Source organism: Tachysurus fulvidraco, chromosome 16 (genome assembly GCF_022655615.1).
Source record: "Tachysurus fulvidraco isolate hzauxx_2018 chromosome 16, HZAU_PFXX_2.0, whole genome shotgun sequence".
In the NCBI taxonomy this organism is placed as follows: Eukaryota; Metazoa; Chordata; class Actinopteri; order Siluriformes; family Bagridae; genus Tachysurus; species Tachysurus fulvidraco.
In genome coordinates this window covers 5,338,394-5,360,039 of record NC_062533.1, presented here as the reverse complement: position 1 = coordinate 5,360,039, position 21,646 = coordinate 5,338,394, and the positions used below count along the sequence as shown (strand labels likewise).

Sequence of the window (21,646 nt, the reverse complement as noted above, 5' to 3'; positions counted from 1 at the left end):
TTTAGTACTATTGAGGGGTCTCTCCTAAAGTCCACTATCATCTCCACAGTTTTGATGGTGTTTAGCTCTAGGCTGTCCTGACTGCACAACCATATGCAGACTCCTCACCATCTTGGACGAGCCCGATGAGCGTAGTATCATCTGCAAATTTCAGGAGTTTAACAGTTTGGTCACTTGAAATGCAGTCATTAGTATACAAGGAGAATAGCAGTGGGGAGAGCACACATCCCTGAGGAGCGCCAGTGCTGATTGTCCGAATGCTGGAGGCGACCCCCCTCAGTCTCACCTGTCACCTGTTGTGGTGTGTACCAACCTCATATCATTCAAGAATGAGATGAAGTTTCTTAATAATTCAACTGGGAATACAATTGTGCAGCACATAGACTATAATCGTGTCTGATAATATTAAAGCATCCCATATCCGGTTGTATAAGGACCTGCCTACGGCTTTAAGGTCATGTTTATAACGTGCAGCTGATCCAGCTGTGTGCGTGCGTGCGTGCGTGCGTCGTCGTTCACTTCCTGGTCATATGAGAAGGGAATCAGTGCGTTGTTTCCCGGTCAAGCAGCAGCTCGTTACAGCTTACAGCAAAACATCAGCTCCTTTACAGGTTTGCTGACCTGTAACCGTGTTGTAAACTGAACGCTCGACCCTCAAGGACAACAAACTAAAGGTAGATGCGGATATCACGGGTCTGATGGTGTTTATTCACAAAGGCCTGTGTATGTTGTACTGAGATGCACAGACACAGCTGTATTAGCGGCTTGGCTTTTTAATTTATTTATTCTTCTTTCTTTCATCTGCTTAGTATTTTATTTTGTGCCTGTTTTATTTACTTCTGCCTGCATGCTGTAAAGTAGCCGCTGTATCAATAGCTAAACATGTACATTGTAGCACCTGAAAGCCAGGGTAAGGCTTTAATACCGAGCTGTTTACTACACTAGCGTGCTAAATAGTACAGTATGCTACATCACAGTCAGCGCTGTTCTTACACACTATGTAGTGCACTAGTGTGCGGATTGAGACACAGCCGGTGTTTAGCTAACTAGCTAACGGTGTCATTTAGGTCGACCTGGATTTCACACGGATTCCGCATTAGTTTGGCTGTTGCTAATATTTGTTTTGAAACCTTTTTATAAATCATTAAAAGGTGATATTGTCCGAATTTAGACAAGATTAGTCGGCTAATTCGGCTAAGATGTGTTAGCTACTGACTAGTTAGCGTCACTGTAGTGATTCTACATTAAATTAAAAGGTAGTTGTGGGTTTTTTTTGGGGGGGGGGGTTAAAGGGTGATACAGCTGGTGAAAGCTCTGTTACACTGTTTTTAGTGTCAGTGGATGAACATAAAATGACCTTTCATATCTACCCTCTGTGGTAAAGCATCTTCATCATTATCTTTTTCTTCATCATCTTCATCATCTCTTTATTTGGTCTTCAACCAGTTTTCCTGGACACCTTCAGAATAAACCAGTTCGGTCATATCCCGGATCATAACCATAGTCTTTAACATATTCTTCACTCGAGGGATCATCAACATCTGCGTATTCATTGGTGTATTAATATTAAATATATGTCAATATTCTTGGTGTGTTTCTTCCTGCGTCTCTCTCCTTCCTTTTTACACAAGTTCTCTCTCTCTCTCTCTCTCTCTCTCTCTCTCTCTCTCTCTCTCTCTCTCTCTCTATTTATTTCCCTGCTTCTGACTTTGCATCCCCAGTTTTGCAACCCCCTCTCTTCTCCTGATTTCTGGATTGTTCGCCGTGAACGTGGGCCAGAAGACAATCTGTTTTCCATCCACTTTTTCCAACACAACAAGCAGAAAGCAATTTCAAAGAGAGGACAGTGGATTCAATGGTACCAGACCTCCATCCTGAATTTGGGTGAAGGGGTGGGAGTGCCAGAGGGATGTTTTTTTTAGGGGGTTTGTTTTACTGGGGATGAGTTTCTGCACAATGATGTTTGACAGATTACCTTTATCAGCTTGTCTCTTTGCCTCAAGAGATATCCAAGAATGAAAACCGTGTCTGTATTCTGTAGTTTACTAGAAGCTTTTAGACGTTGTAGGGAAAACGGACCAGTGGATCTTGATATTGTCCGTTTTCCATTCGTACACTTGCGTTAAAAGTGTTCGTTGACACGGATTAGTAAAAGCAGACGAAGAATCTTCTTCAGGTAGGAATGCATCAATCCCAGTTTCCAAACCTCTTTAGTATTGATGTATCCACAGTGATCCAAGTCAAGGCTCCCAGAAGATTCGTGTCCCCTGTTCACACTATATCTCTATATATCTGCAGGAGCTATATATATCTATAGGAGCTGAAACTATCGTTTATTTTAAGTTTTTCCATGGAAGTCTCTGGTGAGAAGTAAAGCTTTGCGTACCTGCAGTGTATTCGTAGGAGAAACGCTTTTGAATGTTGCTGTGGAATTTTCGAAATGATCTTTATTTGCAAAATGTTTCGAAATATAAAAAAAAAAATAGCCAGTTTTTTTTTTTGTTTGTTTGTTTTGATTTGTTTGAAATTAATTTATCAAACTTGAAATTGTTCTTTTAGCAGATAATTGACCTTTCTTTCAAGCATGTTATTTCTGAAAAGGGAAAAATGATTAGGATATGTTATTACAAAAAAATATTATAATTATCATTTGTATAATTATCATCATTTTAGCATCTGTATGACGTTAACCGCTTTACATAGAACAGATTTGTCACGAACAACCACAGCTTTTTCTAAATAATATTTTTCCGGCCCATCTCAATTACTTTCTTCCTGGTGCATCTAAATCTCTTCATGTTATCTCTGCCAGTTTTTATTCAGTCCTAGGTTATAATAGCGATATAGCCCACACTATAGGGGAATGTAAAGTTGTGCAATTTCTTGTGTTTGATAAATAATTTCTGAAGGTGTAGGCTATAATGGATGGATGATTTTTTTTTCCCCTGTGGTCCTGCAAGAGGGAGCCAGAGAGGGAGGAGCAGATTGATGCCAGCATGCCTCCCAAATTTAAGCGGCACCTGAACGATGACGAGGTCACCGGCTCTGTGCGCAGTGAAAGGGTAAGCCATATCACATTGCAGGGCATTGTGGGAATATTTAATTCTAAATCAGGCTTCAATCCTGGACACCATAGAGACTGGATTTGGTGATGTCTTCATGGAGCTCAGTGCTTTGTGCCCAAGGACATTGTCATGCTACAGAGATGTTTTAGACAATACAGTGCTTCCATCTTTGTGCCTACAGTTTGGGGAAGACCCACATAAGGGTGTGACGGTCAGGTCTCCACAAACCATTTGACCTTAGTGTTTGTACGTACATTTATTTTACATTTATTTTAAGTTAGATAAAAGGCACCAAGGAACATTCTTCAAGTGAGTCGAGTCAGTTAAGGAGTGAGCAAAAAGAGGGGGGGGGGGGGTTGGGAGAGTTAGAAACAAATGGTGAAGCACTAGGGATGAAGGTTAAATCATTAAACCTCTAATGTCACTAGATGCATAGTTGTCCATTCAGTAAACAAAATGTCTGTATATTGTTAAAGCACCTCATCACTGCCTTCTACTGACATTCAGAACATTAATGCATTTTATCTGCGTTTCCATTTTTCCACACACACTTTTTTTTTTTCCTCCCAGCAGATCACCGGTAACGACTACCAGTCCATGTCTGTGGCTCATTCTCATGTATTTGTCCTTGCATTACCCAACTCGATTCCCTTTTTTCCCTTTTAGAATGTTATATCTCTAAATTAGTGTCCACATGACATTAAACCAAACCATATAGCCATCAGTCTACCTGCGTCTCTGCATGAGGCGCAAACGCATAAAAAGAGATCGATGAGGGAAGAGATGGCAGAAGAGATGTCTAACATTAGGAGGTTAAAAATCCCAGCTATAAAATAACATGAAGATACATCACAGGCTTTGGGTTTACACAGGAGTAAACATCTTGCTAGCTTCATTCACACTTTTTAGAGAATGTCCGTCTACTCTGGATTCTCTAGCTTGTGCAGAAATCCTCGATACGACGCTGTTCTCGTTGCTGTCATCACCGTATTCGGGTCTGTCAGACAAGCAGCTGCAAAATGCCGGCCGACAATAACAAGCTTTGGTACTTCCAAAGAAACGACTTCTAAAGTTTTCCTCATAAATATTCCAGTTCAAACATCTGCAAAGTCGGATCGCCGAACTGATATTTATCTACTAACCTCCCTCAGGTGGTCGTTACACAAGCACTGTTGATTCTTACCTCATTTCTAAAAAAGAGACTGGTTTGTATTTATATGACTGCTAAGAACCCGTGCCACTGGGGATACAGCAGACAAAACACTCCAGACGTGCACGTGGAGTCTGGGTGCAGTTACAGTGTTATGTAACTCTGTTAAACCTCGCCCACCTTCTCGAACAGCTCTCGCTTATCTGTAATCACCTAGAGTATTCATTTGGTCACAGTAACACTGTAAAATTCTAATGTGAAGCAGATATTCCTCATCCACATCTCTACCTGTACAAAATAAAGGCATGGCTTTCTTTTTGAGACTGGTTCCGCTCAAGATTTCCTCCTCGTATCGTCTCCGAGAGACTTTTCCTCACCGTCATCACCTCTGGCTTGATTATTAGGGATAAATTGAGCAATGTATGAACTAAAAATGTATCTCCTGTATTGATATATTTCTGTTTGAGCTGCTTAGTGACACCATTCAAAGTGATATACAGATAAAGTGGAGTTAAATGTTACTTACGTACAGTATATTACACTGATCTGACCTTCTCTTTTAACAGAGAAACTTGCTGGAGGAAGACTCTGATGAGGAGGAAGACTTCTTTTTGTGAGTCACACACACACACACACATTTGCATTTAAATGTAACAGGTTTTAACATTGCATGTTGAAATGATTGAAAATAAGACCACGGTTCTTTTTTTCCTGACAGAAGAGGACCAACTGGACCCAGATTTGCCCCCCCGAATGACAAAATTAGACAGTAAGTTATCATCAGAGGCAACACACACACACACAGAGACACCCACAATACTTTCTCCTGCACATGGCTTGAATTTCAGTCCTGGTGACCTTACATAACTTCTCATAAACGGATCTCTGAAAACACACACTTTTCCAGTGATGGAGACATACTTTTCTCAGACCTACCCAGCCTGCATTCACACTAATGGCCAGAAAGAAGGAAGGTTTTATCATTATTTAGGCTACCAGGACCAGAATACAGAATAATACCAGACCAGAACAATTGCATTTGGAAGTGTGTAATTCAAAACATTACATGGAATGCATACACACACAGTTTGGTTTTTGTCCTAGCCCAAGATGTTGATGTTTAGGGATGTGGTATTGGTATGAACTTTTGTTTTGAGTTTGTGCCACGTCGTTAAGTTCCACTAATGCTCCGGCTTCTGGTGTGGTTCAGCCCATGCAGCCATGCTGCAAATTGTTTAAGTAAGCCAATGTGAGGTTTCCAGTGTTGGCCACAACCCTTGGCCTGACCAGTGTTTTGGTGTCCCAGACCAACGGAGCGAGTAGTACAACTGTGGGTGGCAGGAGGTGAAGCACGTGTCTGTAGCAGGTGATAGGCTCAGCACATGTCACTGATTGTTCTGTACTTTTATCATTTTAAACTAAAGCTTGGCTAGAAACATATAGATCAAAATAACCTGCCTCATGCACCACTGTTGTACAGTATACAGTATCTCCTGTAAGTCAACACATCCTCTCCTGATATGATTTCAGTGTACTAACACTTACCGGTACTAAATCCTGTGAAACTCAGCCGCAACTCTTTCTGGTCTTTTGTGCATCAGGGTGCAGTCTCAGGTTGATGAGGTCATCGATGTGATGCAGGAGAACATCTCCAAGGTGATTGACCGTGGAGAGCGCTTAGAAGACCTGCAGGATAAATCTGGTGAGATGTACAAACAGTCACTAAAGTGAACATAATCGAGTACAAGGGATTTACAAATCACTCACCAAAGTGTCTGGGGCGAGATGATAACATGACACAAGGCAGACATGGCTAATGTAGGATCAGTAGTCTAGTGGTTACCAATGTTTGTTTTTTCCCTCTCGTTTCCTCTACAACCAAAGAAAGAAAACCTGTGGCTTGGCAAACAAGATGTATTTCAGCAAACAACATGTATTTGAATGTTTCAAGGCAAAATCTCTCAGATCCACACAACGACTTCTCATAACAACATCTGTTTTTAACTATTTTAACGGATCTTGTGGACTTCTTAGTCATAGCTGGTGTAAGTTAGTAACAATAAGTGATTTGAATCTACTCTTAAATGTGTATCTAGGGAAGAGTTTCTCAATATAGTCCACAGGGGCTCTGTTCCAGCTACCAACATGCTTGGACCAAACAACACTGAATAGCAGTATAATTATACTGGGATCTGGGAAAGGGCAAACATTTCTGGCTTACTAAACACTGATCTAGGTTATTTGAGACAGCCATGTGTCACTCCTGGTTCACACTGAATACATCTCCTGCGTTAGTGTTTAGTTTTATCTCCCTTGGTTTGCAGTTCAGTAAACGTTTGAGGTAGATCAGTCAAGGATGTTTTTGTCTCCGTGAAAGTCCAAGCCAAAGCATCGGGAAAGGATCGAGTGTCTCTGGAGGTCGTGTTGTAAATAACAGAGTAGACCTGCTAACTTTTACATATTTTGCATTGGAGCTCTGCGTTTTATGATAGTAATCTTTGGGCTAGTGTTCAAGTCTCCGTTTGTTTTGGCATCACTTTGTCAAAGTAAATGGAGAAAGTTTTCATTTCATTATGAAATGAAAACAATAGATAAGTATTGGTTCATTTTTGGTGTTGGTGATGCTACTGGAAAAACTTCAGATGAAAATAATGAGGGGAAAAAAGTTTAGAAGGGGAAAAAAACAGGGCAATTCACAAATAATTACGCTGGTCATAATAATGAAAACAGCTAAATAAAGCAGCATACATGCAAAAATGTCACCATGAGCCTAATAACTTACTGGGGTTTATTCAGCTGTAAGTTCGGATGAGGTACGTACGGTTAGCGATGGGGCCTTTTTACACCTGGTCACTTCATGTGTTGTCTCTGATCCGATAGCTATCTGATTTGTTAAAACTGTTCTATTTACGTTAGGACACATAAATGCGTCTCGGCGAATCGGATATCGATCCGATCTTTCTACTCCCGCCCAAAATGCTAATATATTTTACCTCATTTCCGGGGTAATTGAAATGGAACACACTTTGGTCACAGGTATATAAACTATAAAACAGTAATGCTTTGGACAAATAAGTAAGGCTTCATTTTCATTTAAAATGCATTCAATGAGCGGTTATAACAATATAGTAACAATATAATGTGGTGATGTTTAGATGCAAAGAGCTTTATGGCCCTTTGGACATTATGGGTAGTAGGTACGACAGATTTGTTGTTGGTTTGATATAATTTTTGTTTTTCGGTCACGTGCAGCAGACATTGACCAGATGGCAGTTTCTTACATCATATAAGCCACTGGGTCAGCTGTCAATAAACAGAAACGTGTTCCGAACAGGTCAAGGCTGCGACGAAGTATAAATATTTAGTTCTACGTATTTCAGCCACTCACAGACTCCTCAGGAATGCTGCTTTGCCTCGGCACCGCTCTGTGGACTCGTTCAGATAATTGTCCTTGGCCTTGTGTGAAGGGAAAGTTGCTGCTTGTTTTGATCTTGTTGTTTATACCTGTACTTGTTTGCCATCCCAGCACTCACGGTGACACACAGCGTGTCCGTCTTTGGAACTCTCGTTTTCTGAGCTCGTTAAAAAGCCAACGTCAAACCGAATAAAGGTTGTGAACTTGAAGCGATGATGCATGCAGGAGAGTGGTGCGAAACATCGCCCGTCAACATGCCTTTTAATTTGCTATCGTTATTCTGGTGCTCGTTAGCCAGATTCGTTGAGAATTCCAGACAAAGGAACCAAGCCAAGCTAGATTCTCTGCTCAGAGAACGTCAACATGTAGTTCCTGGAGACAGACTGGGCCGGTAATCGTGATCCCAGTAGGGCTGTTACATAAGTGGGGGTGGGTAGGGTGAGGGTCCACGTTCTCTCTCTTGTTCTCTCTCTCTCTCTCTCTCTCTCTCTCTCTCTCATACACACACTTTTCTTTCCACAATTTACTAGTCTTTGAAATTTGCCTGATGTTCTGCAGCTCATCCAGGTGTAGTGGGATGGGCAGGACATCATCACAGTGCTTTTTTTTTTGGTTCTTCCAGAGTCCTAGTTTTATAAATAAATACTGGATACTTTTGTTGCGTAATCATGTCCTGTTCTTCAGTGAATACACGTCTAGACCAAAGTGTTTTTGATTGTCTGTTTCGTGCTCACGTGATTTCCAGAGAGTCTGTCGGACAACGCATCTGCGTTCAGCAGCCGGGCCAAACAGCTGCACCGGAGGATGTGGTGGAGGGACATAAAGGTACGTCGTCTAGTAACTTCCAGCTTCCTATAAATAAAAGACAGACAGACATTCGGTCAGTCAGTCGGACAGACCGCTCATGGGGCTGTTGTAGGAAATTTAATTCACAAATCCACAAGTCGAAGTAATAATGAATGTAATAGAGACGTTCTAATTTTATAATCCTAATAGAATTTCAATCTATTAAAGATTTCTGAAATTTTGATGTGTTTAATATTAACCTTTACCTTATATATTTAAAGATGATGGATATCTATGATGCAGCAAGCACTTGTGTGAAACCCGAGCCTGTTTTATAAAACCTACAGTATATATTTACCAGATTTCTTTGGAAGCCCAGTTTCTGTTTTTCCTTTTCCATATAAAATGAAACAGCACTAATCTTCTCCCTCCTTGCTCCCTCAGATGAAGATGATCGTGGCGTTAGTGATAGTCGTATTGCTGCTTATTATAATTAGTACGTATACAGTCTTGTCTCTCAGATCAATATTATATTTAGCTGTATGCAGTGAACAAAACAATGACTTTTCTTTTTCTTTCTCTCTTTCTCTCATTTCCACGTAGTCCCTGTGATACTGCGATATCACTAGTTTCCTGGATGGAGGCTGGAGGCTACATCTTGCTCTTCCTCCATCCTCCTCATCTCCCTTTGCAATTCCTCCACACAAGAACAGGACGCTGCAAGACCGACTGAAGATTCAGCAGGATCATCAACCCTGGGACAGTGAAGAGCTTGTGTGTGTGTGTGTGTGTGTGTGTGTGTGTGTGTGTGTGTGTGTGTGTGTGTGTGTGTGTGTGTGTGTGTGTGTGTGTGTGTGTGTGTGTGTGTGTGTGTGTGTGTGTGTGTGTGTGTGTGTGTGTGTGTGTGTGTGTGTGTGTGTGTGTGTGTGTGTGTACACATGTTTAAGGAGAACGTTGTTTGAAAAAAATGTCCACACGCCATTGCAAGCGGTCCACCCCAGATTACACCCAACACCCCACTGTATCCTCCTCATGCAGTAAATGTATATACATCGTAGTGTTTCTAAACCTAGAATCAGTCTTAGTCTTACAGTTTCTATCCGATTTTATTATAATACTGTCGTCTGACAAAACAAAGACCTCAGCCATTCCTCTCATGCTCACCAGCCCTCCCAAACACACACCTATCATCTGTTCACCCCCCATTTAGTAGAAGTAGGTCACCAAGCAGGAGAGGAAGCCTTCCCCCTTCACTCTGTACTGTTGATAAGATCTCATTAAAACACATTATTAGAGTTAAACCAAGATCCAATGGCACAGAAAAAAAGCCTCTTAACTAAACATCAGCTTCTGTAATCAAGTTCTTTTAAAGGAAATACTTTTTTTTTTTTTTGATGTTTTATTTAAAGGTAAATGATCACGGCTAATTGTGGTGAGTTGTACGTTTTGATTTGACACTGAGCACTTCTTCTAAAAGGTGTAAGTAATCTAGCTCTGTTTCTACTAATTTTGATAAGTTATTCTCGCTGCTTTTATGAGCTTCATTAAGGTGTAAGGCCATGCAAACCTGAATACTCATCTGATGACTGCTCAAGCAACGAGGTGATGAAACGAGTGGAAATTCGGATCTATAGCTTATAAATACCTATACACACACACACACACACACACACACACACGTTCACACGCACACCTCATAGACGTAAATCTCGTAAACCAAACGACTCAAGCTGCCTCACACTGAATATATCCAGTAAAGTAGGACCAGACTTAACTGCAGTATTTTTTTGCAGAGGTCATATGGAAACGATATGCTTCTTACCCACACACGGGATTTTAAAAGCCTTTAATCTTACTCGAGGAAGAAGGAGCACAGTGTTTTGAGTTCAGAAAGTGGGTTAGATGAGTAATCAGATATGTACAGCCTATAGTGGAGTTGCTCTTAATGGTTTTGTTGTTAACAGGAAGTAACACAGAGACCTGTGTAAATTTGTATCGCTTTAATGATGTACTGTTCTTTTGTATTTAATTTATATGTAAATATCCATTAACTTAAAAGAAGGGGAAAGTGCATTAATAGACTGTGAATTACTTTTGCGTTTCGAAATAAATTGCTTTTAAAGGCGAGTCGGGCTGGATGCTTTTCAGACAAAAAAAAAAAAAGATGAAACGGAGACGTCTGTCACCCTCAACTAAAACAACCCTCGCTGATGTCTCACTTCCTTCTCCTCATTCCTCTGCTCTCTTCCTTCTACTGTAAATTGGATTATTTGTCTTTTTAATAGATTCCACTGCTCAATACAGGTCCCAGGTCACTACTAAAACTGCTTCCATTTCAAAACTCTCATCATTCCAGTTTTTATTTCCTTTTGCCCTTTATCCTGTTTTAATACCGCGTCTCTCTTTTCTTCCATCCAACGTATTTCCCGTCGGCTCTGTTCTCCTTGCCAGAGTGTATTTGGTTTGTGCAGGTCTATGTTAGGCACCAGCACCAAGCCAACCATGGCAACCAGCACAAAGACACATTAAATGCTGCAGCAATAACCAGCCTATTTATAGGGAGATGGAGGAGATGGAACAGTATTCAGTTTCTTTGTCACCGTCACCTTATATCCCACTTTAATTTTCCGTCTCACTGCATCACATCAGCTTTACTCAAGAAGTTTGTATCGATGTGGCGCATCAAGACCTGCTGAAAACGTCAAGCTAAAGAAGTACAGGTCTGAGTCCAACTGCTGGGCTTCTGGTTTGAAACGTATTCAAGTCTCCACATACACTCAAATCTCCCAGCATGCTCTCGTTAAATCCTTGATTAAAAAAGATATTACTAGTGTTTCATGGCAATGAAAAGTACAAAATAAGTATATACTGTATATAAAAATGTTATTACATATTTCCTTAAGACACCTGCCCCTAAAAAAATAATTAATGTAGTCATTTTTACATATACTTTTTACATTTATTTCCTATCTAAGTTTTCTGTATGCATATAGATCATTTAGTTTTCGTACAAAGTTAAACAAGCGGAATAACGGCACATCTAACGTCTACGTTATTCCATGATAAATACCGATGCTCTATTTACTGATTCATTTTATTCCTATCAACTTCTTGTAATTTATGCTAATTTATGTACAATTCTTACAATGAAATAACCATTTGTAATGTCACTAACTTTAGTCCAAACTAATCGTTAAGTTTAACTACGTTAACATTAAGTTACGGTTGGTTCATGTTGATGTTCATGTTTCTTAATGTTAAGTCATTTCAGAAGAAAATGTGACAGTCATTAGGAAGTTTAAATAAAAAAGAAATAAATAAAAAGGAGTAAAATAAGAATAAATGGTCCACACTGACATTGCCCGGGATAAAGCAGTTACAGGGGGGAAAAAAGGTAAAAAAAAAAAAAATCCAATAATTGTTTAAACTTAAAAATAACATCCAAGTTATTGAACATGTGAACTCGCTTCATAAGAAGTGTTAGTCGCTTCCAGATGTTGCCTGCTTCTTTTATCATTCTCGGTGCCTGGGATGTTTAATATGCCAGTACGTTATGTTCTTCATCTGGAACATAGTTTGTCGGAGAGGATCTCACAGACGAGCGTTTGAGACTTGTGTTTGAATAAAGCTGCCACACTGGAATGGGGAAAAAAAATATTTCCTAAACAAACATTATTGCTTTCTTCTTAATGGAGAACATGCAGTTCCTCCTCCCACACCTCTCTGGATCAATAGTGTAGTATGGATTCATGCTCAGCAGCATCTATTATGGTTAGTACATTTCCCTGACTCTGTTGAGTCACGACCAATAAAGCTTCTTTGTTTCTGGATTGTTACGCAAGGCAAAGTTTCTCTACTTATTGCTCCCTAGGCATGGGTGAATAACAAATTCTTCCAAAGCAGGTTGTGAACCCTGACACGAATAAACCACAGGACAGTCACGGACATGATCTGAAGTTACGGAATGTTTTGAGTTTAAAATAATATGCATTGGAACACATGACCCACTGACAGAAGAGCTCAGGTCATAGTTATTACACATCACTATTACATAACAACCTAAAAGTTACCAAAAGACTTTTATCCGACAGTATATTTAGCTGTCAGTAAGTGTTTAAACATGCTCATACACATCCGGTTATCTGTCATACAGGTTCTGTGCAAACTTGAGAGACTTGTATGAGACTTTTCTAAAATTCTGGCATTTAGCAGACACCATTATACAGAGTGACTTATTTCAATTTATACAACTGAGCAATTGAGGGTTAAGGGCCTTGTTCAGGGGCCCAGCAGTGGCACCTTGTTGGAACTGGGCTTCAAACTCATGACCTTCCAATACAGTAGTACAGCACCTTAAAGACTGAGCTACCACATCCCTGGTACCAAGTACCATGCCACGGTTAGTCAGAGATCACTTTTTTCCATCATGCTGATGTTTGATGTGAACATTAACTGAAGCTCTTGACTTGTATCTTTGTGATTTTATGTATTGTGCTGCTGCCACATAATTGTCTGATTAGATACCTGCATAAATTAGCAGGTGTATAAGTTTTCCTAATGAACTTAACCAGTCATTTACACTGATTATCTTGCGACGGTGTCGTCTTGCAAGGGGGTGGATTATATTAGGCAGCGAGTGAACAGTCCCTGAAATGCAGGGGTTAGTGCCCACCGAAAGCTGTCCAAGGACGAACAAGCAGTGAACAGGAGACAGGTTCATGTTCACCAAGGCTCACTGATGGGTGTGGGGAGAAAAGACTAGCTGTCTGATCTGATCCCACAGAAGAGCTACTGTAGAACAAGTTGCTAAAATTGTTGTTGCTGGTTATGATAGAAAGGTGACAGAACATCTGATAGATCTGCGTAGTTGCAGATTGCTCAGAGTGCCCATGCCGACTCCTGTACACCACTGAAAGCTCCTATAATGAGCACGTGAGCATCAGAACTGAACTACGAAACAGTGGAATAAGGAGGCCTGGTCTGATGACTCATGTTTTCTTTTACATCAAGCAGAGTGCCAGATGTGTGTGCACATGACATTTACCTAGAGAAGAGATGGCAGCTGGATGCACTATGGAAAAACACCCACAAACTGGCAGAGGCTTAAGGTGCAAACTGCCAGTTTTAATTTGTGGCCATGGACATACTTTGTGAACGGAGTAGTGAGAGACCACACTCGAGAGTTTGGTTCTGGATGTGGCATCTTAAGTTTGAGGACATTCACAGCAGTAATTGATCAAAGCATGTCAATCATGGAGACAAAGGCTGAAAAAGCATGCAAACTACAGGTGAAGGGTAAGAATAGGAATAGCACCAGTGAGGGATAAAAGAGGGAACGTAAATAAAAACAAAAAAAAGGTTTAAGATTCAAATAATAGTGGAACAAGGATGTATAGACCAAGACCAAGAAATGAATCTGAAATAATAGTACGTTTTTCTGAACCGAACAAGTATGCATTTAATGTCTAGGAAGGCATTGCAAATAACCATGAATGACTGTCATCGATATGAAATTCAGATTCTATGTAAAGGTTCAGTGGTTTGTTTCTTTGGGGAAACATTTAAAGGTTCTATGTACAGTAGAACCCTACAAGATAGGATCATCCCTATTAAACAGGGAGATTAGCTTTCCTTTAGATCAACTAAGGTCATTAAACCATCCCGGCAAACATTTTAAGAGAGATATGATTTCTAAAAAGGTGTGATGGTCATGTGACTACAAATAATATTTTGCCGTATCTGTCACTCATACAGAGAAAGTGCTTCATGTATCTTCTAACTCCAGTCTTTCTTGGGAAATATTGTACAGCTGGTTTTGTCGGTGTATTTTGTTCAGGTCTGATTTGAAGTATAGCAGAATCTAAAGAATTTACACAGATTTATGACTCCGAGTAGACATAAGGTTAGGGGTCAGGGGTCATAGTCAAAAGTGTTTGATTTGTGTTCTCTCGATCACAAGAGAGGAAACCCTTGTAGATTAGCTAGAAAATATCCATCACACTGTACAGTAGGTAATAGTGGAATAGGAAGAAAATGCAGGTTTATTCCATCACATTTTGCTTAAGGTTTAAAACCAGTTAGAAAGTTTTTGCTTAAAAGAAGACTAGCAACTTGACAAGACACTGACTTGCTAAAAAGACATGTCACTTAGCGTGTTCCCATTAAATAGTCGATGGTGACATAAGAGCACACATTCTTTGCCCAGGCTCCATGCTTGTGACACATCATTTTTCAGTTAGGGCCACAGGGGTAACCCTATCTATCTTCACCCACTCACATAACAGGGTTTCTAAAATGACTTACTGCAAGTTCCCCCCACCCACAGTGAGCATCAGCAGCAAGCTGATAGGGCCACAAAAACCACACAGCACCAGAATTAGCAAACAGCCCATACACCCTAACCTCAATTGACTCATATTGAAACACTTCTGCCCAGACATTGTAAACAGTGGACATGTTTTATAGAACACTCCCAACATCATCCAAACCATTAGGTTTTACATGACGTTCATATTCTCTAATTTATTGCCTGCTCTTGAAGTGTGTAGTTCCAACACAATGACAACACACCTGGCTGTAAAACTGAAATAGTCCCAAACTTCAGAACAGATGTTCAATGAATTAGCGAGCTAGACCTGGGCAACCAAAATCGCTTCATATTTGTGTGTGTGTGTGTGTGTGTGTGTGTGTGTGTATATATATATTATAGAAAGCGTCCTGCGCATGGACAAATAATTTTGTCCGCCCCAATATTTTCACCCAGGAACCAACAAAAACACTTGAACAGCAGCAACAAAAAAACATTCATCATAACCGTCACTGAGAAGATTAAAGAGGAAAAAAGTAATAAATACTTGCTGTTTGAGGAAATCCCTCCCTCACCCGTTCCCTCCCACATCCCCACCTTCTTTCCTCCTTTTAGACTGTATAAATAACCCCTGCTGGGGACCCAGGGCTCAGAGAAATTGCCTCCTGAGCACAGAACACAAACTGAACCAGGATCACAAACATCAATCACCAATAAACGTTTGTCACCCGATTTAGGAATCTGCAGAAACACAAGGACAGGAAAGAAACAAAGTTAAAGACTAAGCTGTGCATAAAGGTTCTGGAAACAAGTCAGTCACTTATCCATCTCTTCTTTTGAATGTGAAGAGTGAACAAGACTAGTGTAGAAATAGGAATCAGGGGACCATCGAAGTGTAACCAAGGCAAACAAGAAACAGCAAAAGGTTGTGTGTTCCAGCCATTGACAGTCTGCTTCACAATGTGGTTCCTGGCTGTAATGTGGATCTCCAGCCTTCTGGTAGGAACTCAGGCTCAAAGCGCCGCCAGCTTCTCAAGAGGAAATGATCGCAACAGACGCTGTCAATACACCTTCACGGTGGACAGCCCTACAGAGGCCAGCTGCCCCTCAACAGCATCCAGTGCTGAAATGGAAGCCCTGAAGTCTCGCCTGGGGCTGGTAGAAGCGCTGATATCCCGCCTATCTGGAGGTGAAGCATCGGGTACTGAAGCTCAGATGGGACTCCGGACCGCCTACACACAGGTGGCTGGAGAGAGAGACAGGTTGCAGCAGGAGAAAGCCATGCTGACTCAACAGGTGGGGCAGCTCCAGCAGACGGTGGAGGACCTCCAGCGTGAGGTGGAGAGGCTGAGGAGCAGACCATGCCCAAAGGAGTCTTCACAAAGTGTACCACTGTATGATAGTAACCTCCAACCAGGAACAGGTAGGTACCCTTGTATTAGTGACCCTAGAAGTGTATACTACAAGTCGAGCTGCTTTGAATAGATCTGGAAATAGAAAAAATGTCAAAAAATTCAGGTGCGTTGTTTTGAATGTGAAGTGAAGGAGCCTAAGGTTTAAGCCAGTAGACTTCAGTCTTAGAATTTAGAAATTAGAATTTCAGGCTTAGAATAAGCCGATGTGGATGCTGACTAGCATTCTAGCCACATAGCATGCATACTTACTAAAGGATCGATGGACACGATGGACAGATTAAACATGTGGAATCAGGTCCAGATCAGATTGAAACACCGCCTCGCTCTAAGCTATGCCATGTCTGGGTTCCTCATTTTAAAATATGTGCGAATTAAAATAAAATCTGAAAACAAAATGAGACTGAAAGGTACAGCACGTTGTTAGTATAAGTCACTGTATGTGTTTGTGCTGGTAAGGAGTCATATGCCCTTTAGATTCCTGCAGCCCTCACCATCACAGCTGACTGGTAGTATTAATCACACCGAGGTGGTCCAGTGGCCAGCAGGCGGTCCTCTTAAAACCAGCACGGATGAGAATAAAGGGAATGAAGTTGCGTGCAGAAGAATAACATAGTAATCATGGTAAAAACAGTCCATCATTGTTTATATAGAAGAGACAGAAGAGACAGTGAATACTTTTTTTTATACCAACCACTCACTTGGGCATATTTAAGTGGTTTGTGAACAGAAGAAATCCCAAGTGACTCTATAACATGACTGATTGAAGCTTTATCCTACCTACATGGTGCTTCTCTTGATCTTGTTATCAACCTCGAACACATGAAACCAGCGATCCTCTGTACTAAATACTCCCATGTTACCATAAGGAAGTACAGATGTTCTTACCTTTTATTTTTATGCTTATCTTGTCCACATCTGTTTTACTCCTTATGTTGACACCTATGTTTCCTGCCAAGCCAAGTGCCAGAAAGATGAAAAATGTAAAATGTTTAACAGAGGGACAAGAAACGCACTGAATTGTAGTGACACTCATTTGTAAGACACCGAGCCCTCTCTTCACACGGCAGTGAAGTGTGTGTGTGTGGGGGGGGGGGGGGGGGGTAACACACACAGATCATCTGATAAATTTCAATATTATTTTACATAGGACATTTCCAAAAGATCAGTATATAGTTTGATCAGACAGGAAAAATTCAGCAATCTTTCTTTTGGCTTCCTTTATTTTTTGGGAGCTTCAGTATATCCGTATTATTTTCACCTTTTAAAATAATGAGAAAAGTTCTAAAATTCAGTATTGGGTTTTAATAGCATTTAATATGCAATGTTGTTTTCTACAATACACTATACAATATACAGTATAATATACACTTATTGTCATCCTTGACCAGAAAAGTTAAAAAACTGGCATGGTCATGAATTCCTCCATGGACCAGTATATTTCATCCTGGTTGTCTGTGCCAGTAGGTTTCCGTAAACAGACTTCCAAATCATCACAGAAAATGCTGCGGGAACAAAATCACTGTTTTGCAATGACCATCACAGCCTTAATTCAAGAAGAAAGACCACAGACACAAAAATAACAATATATAAATAAGCATAAAATATTAAAATCCATCTTTAGGTGTCTCCAACCCTATTCGACATAGTCAGCTATATGTCTGATCTTAAGATATGTTTATTCATTTTCTAAAATAAAATTCAGTTATAGTGTTATATTGAAGAAACATCGTTCACGCTTACCAGATTTAGCCTTGTATAATTTTCTCCCTCATCTTCATTAAGCATGAAGATGTTAGTCAAGTATCGAAGATCCTTATTACTGGATGAGCAGGTTGAATGTTCATCCCTCAAATAAAAGAAAAGCAAGACGTTTAATGCGTTCTCACCTTTTCAAGGTCAGTGTGGTGAACAGCATCTAAGCAGCAAAGACTCACCATGCCGGCAGTCAATAGGAGAGCAATATTCAGGTGTAATTAATTATGTTCTGTTCAAATCACTCTTTGCTTTGCTTTGAAAGGTTTCTCATTGTACGACACTGATATCCATCCAAAAAAACAACACCACATGCCTCAAGCAGACAAACAGACCTTCGGGCTTAGGCTTGCATTTGTCTGCTAATTTTTCGTTTGAAGCTAGCAATGGTAAATTCACCACTGTTTAATATTGACTTGTTAAAACTAAATCCAAATGTAATTAATATATATATATATATATATATATATATATATATATATATATATATATATATATATATATATATATATATATAAGCGGATTTCTAATACAAAGACCTTTTCAAAATTATAATCACCAGCACCAATTCCTCATCAAATCCACCTTCATGAAATTAAAACCAGGCTGTAATTTAAGGTCCATTAGAAAGGCTTGTAAACACTTAGCCACTGTGTCTTTATAACGCTCTTAAACAGAAAGTTAGGTTGTTTCTTCAGGTTGTAAACACGGCAGAGCATCAACCTCACCGAGTGTGTGAGGAAGCAGAAAGATGTGGATGATTCTCCATTTGAAGCACAAGTGTGCAAGTGCAAGTAGCTTCCATAACAGCTGGTAATCCACTCAGCACTGTTTATTTCCCCCTGTAAGATTCCTGTGTGTCACTGAACTCCACCCAGCTCTCATGGACACACTCCTTTAAGCGAACAGAGGATCAGGTGTGTCAGAGGTCAGAGATAGCCCCACTCTGGGTCTGGTATTCAACAGCGCAAGCTTGTTTTCCAGGATGTTCTAGTGTCCCTGTTGCCTTATTTGTTTTAAACACCACAAAAACATGATATGGTGTAAAGTGTTCTTTCTTCCCATCTGGAAATGTGACTTGCCTTTTTTTTTTTTTTTTTTTGCCCTATAGGCACATCCCATTCTCATCTGGTTTCCAGACCAGGGAGGACAGAAGGAGGTTCAAGCAGCCTCAGCGGTGAATTCACTCTTCCTCTTTACTCAGCACACACAGGCAAATTCAAGCCAATACAAATGTGTTAAGGAGTTGGAAATGGATTAAAGATTTGCATTTTCTTTGATTGTTAAGTGGTAATTAAATTTTGCAGATGTTCTATCCAAACTTAAATGAATTAGGGAGTGAAATGGACCATGGAATCTAAATTGTAGTTCCTTTATTAAAAGCAAGATGGGAGCATCTTGGCTCTTTGCTTGGATTAATAAAAAAATAAAAGAGAAACCAGTTCCTTGAAAGAGTAAGTCAGTTAATTTAACACCTTCACATCTCAGTTTGATAAGAGATGGAACAGCTGTGTATGGCCACCAGTTTCTATCCCCCCACCTGTGTTTTGTTCAAACTCCACTCACCTGGGTGTTTTACATACTGTGTACACTCTGCTTCACATCTGCTTGATGCTACCAATTAGTCTCCCTTACGAATTCATTGTTTTTTTCTATTTTTTCTCTCATCCTCCCACAGATCCCTCTTGGTCCTACAGTAGTCCGGCATACCAGGAGTTGAAGGCTGAAGTGGCTGAATTTCCTGCCCCAAGATCAGAGGAAACTGAAGACAGTAGCGGTACGGAAAGTCACACTCAGTACTATTTACACACACCATGCTAACCAAAGCATCACCACAGGGACACAATCCAGTTGCCTGAAACCAAGTACTTGTACCATGACTTCTCATATGCTGAAAATACAGCACACTCGAGTCTTGGTGTCTCTGCTGACAAGAACAAATACAGCTATTTTTACCTCAGTACTTGAAGCCTAAACTGTCCAGCTTATAAAAGGGCTTGCTGTATGTTTAGCAAGGGACTAAAAAAGGAAAGGGTAAGCATACCCCTGATCACTTACACTAGCAAGAATTCTCGGATGATGTGGCATGTCTTCGTTGCATGCAGTCTCTTGCTACATTCCAATTTCAATCTGCCAAATAATTTGTCTTTCCTTGCTTGTGTACAGCTTTCAACCACAGGACTAATTATGTCAGCGTCCACGAAGGTACACTGGACAACTGTCTGAATTCCCCAGTTGATCTCATGATTGTAATCTCTCTTTTCTTTTTTAGGCTGTGGTGAGCTGCTGTGGGTGGGACCACCAGTGACCCACCGTAAGGCAGACAGCATCGCCGGTAGGTATGGTGTGTGGATGCAAGACCCAGAAGCTGTGAGCCCTTATGGCTCCAACATGGTGTGGCGAATTGACACAGTCGGCACAGAGGTGCGCCAACTCTATGGCTACGAAGACATGGATCAGCTTTCTCGTGGCTTTCCAGCCAAAGTCCTGCTCTTGCCTGAGGCAGTGGAGAGCACAGGTGCAGCTATGTACCACGGCTCACTCTACTACCAGCGGCGTCGTAGCCGTACACTCATTCGCTACGAGTTGGGGTCGGAGAGTATTGCTGCCCGCCGAGATCTGCCACATGCCGGCTTCCATGGCCAGTTCCCCTACTCGTGGGGTGGCTATACAGATATTGACTTTGCTGTGGACGAGAAAGGCCTCTGGGTCATTTACAGCACCAACAAGGCTAAAGGTGCCATTGTGGTCTCCCAGCTGGATCCTCACAGCCTGGAGGTGAAGAAGAGCTGGGAGACCAACATTCGCAAAACCACAGTGGCCAATGCCTTCATGATCTGTGGCAGGCTGTACACAGTGGCCAGCTATGCCTCACCCAACACCACAGTCAACTACAGCTTTGACACAGCCACCAGTCAAAGCAAGGCTATCGCAGTCCCATTCCAAAATCGGCACCGTTACAACAGCATGGTTGACTACAACGCTGCTCAGAAGAAGCTTTTTGCCTGGGATAACTACCACATGGTTTCTTATGACATCCGACTGGGGATGCAACAGTGAAGGGGGTATGTTGATATGGTAGCTGTAGAGGAAGAGGTTAGGGGAGGAAATTGCAAAAAAAAAAGTATACTGGCTTTGCAGCTTTCATGTACTTACAATTTGAAATGATCACAGATGTAAGCAAAAGCTGTAGCGGTCATCAAAACATATCAGAAATCTGTACACAAGCTGGTTTTGTATTGAGCCTAATTAGTGTTCTTAAGCCATAGATTATAAGAAAAATCACAGGCACATGTCAATACTTAACTAATAGCCAGTTATATGAGCAGATTTAGATCTGGCTTGTTAGCTTCGTTTCTGCATCCAAGTCATTTTTTTCTGTACATGCCTTGGGAAAAAAATATTCCATAACTAAAAATATACTTTTTTTGGTCATCTTATGTAGAAAAAAAAAAAAAATCAAATCTTATTTTAACGAATAGTTTTGTCTTTTACCTTTGTAGTGGCATGGCCCACTTGCTGTGTTAATAGAGAAGTTATTTTTCTACAATTTTGTTTGTATACAGCACTGTAATTCTGAGAGGAAAACATGTTTAACATTCATTCTTGTACATAAACTTAACAGTGTCCTTTAGCTAGTCCACTCAATACAACCTAGGACTGATTATGGCTCTTCATAATACTTATGTACAAACTCAAATGAATAAAGGTTATTGTATAATTAATTTGGCTGTCTCTTATTTGAATCTTTATTGA

At 40.6% G+C, this 21,646-nt stretch overlaps 2 protein-coding genes across 4 annotated transcripts; both read left to right on the top strand.

Annotated features, from left to right (window-relative positions):
* Window positions 1-481: 481 nt before the first annotated feature.
* Window positions 482-10,543, top strand: vamp4 (vesicle-associated membrane protein 4). 3 transcript variants are annotated; one of them, XM_027171272.2, is made up of 9 exons: window positions 482-674; window positions 1,722-1,858; window positions 2,961-3,062; window positions 4,782-4,828; window positions 4,937-4,984; window positions 5,817-5,917; window positions 8,376-8,455; window positions 8,861-8,912; window positions 9,020-10,543. In XM_027171272.2, the coding sequence occupies exons 2-9, from the start codon at window positions 1,856-1,858 to the stop codon at window positions 9,043-9,045; spliced, it is 459 nt and encodes a 152-aa protein (XP_027027073.1). In that variant the 5' UTR covers window positions 482-674; window positions 1,722-1,855; the 3' UTR covers window positions 9,046-10,543. The 3 variants fall into 3 exon arrangements, with proteins under 3 accessions (XP_027027073.1, XP_027027072.1, XP_027027074.1); XM_027171271.2 differs by having other exon boundaries at window positions 485-674; window positions 4,934-4,984; XM_027171273.2 differs by lacking the exon at window positions 1,722-1,858 and having other exon boundaries at window positions 486-674; window positions 4,934-4,984.
* A 4,822-nt stretch (window positions 10,544-15,365) lies between these two features.
* On the top strand, window positions 15,366-21,615 carry myoc (myocilin). Its single transcript, XM_027171283.2, has 4 exons — window positions 15,366-16,146; window positions 19,002-19,067; window positions 19,569-19,667; window positions 20,163-21,615. Exons 1-4 carry the CDS (start codon window positions 15,684-15,686, stop codon window positions 20,948-20,950), a joined length of 1,416 nt encoding a protein of 471 aa, XP_027027084.1. The 5' UTR covers window positions 15,366-15,683; the 3' UTR covers window positions 20,951-21,615.
* The last annotated feature ends 31 nt before the right edge of the window (window positions 21,616-21,646 follow it).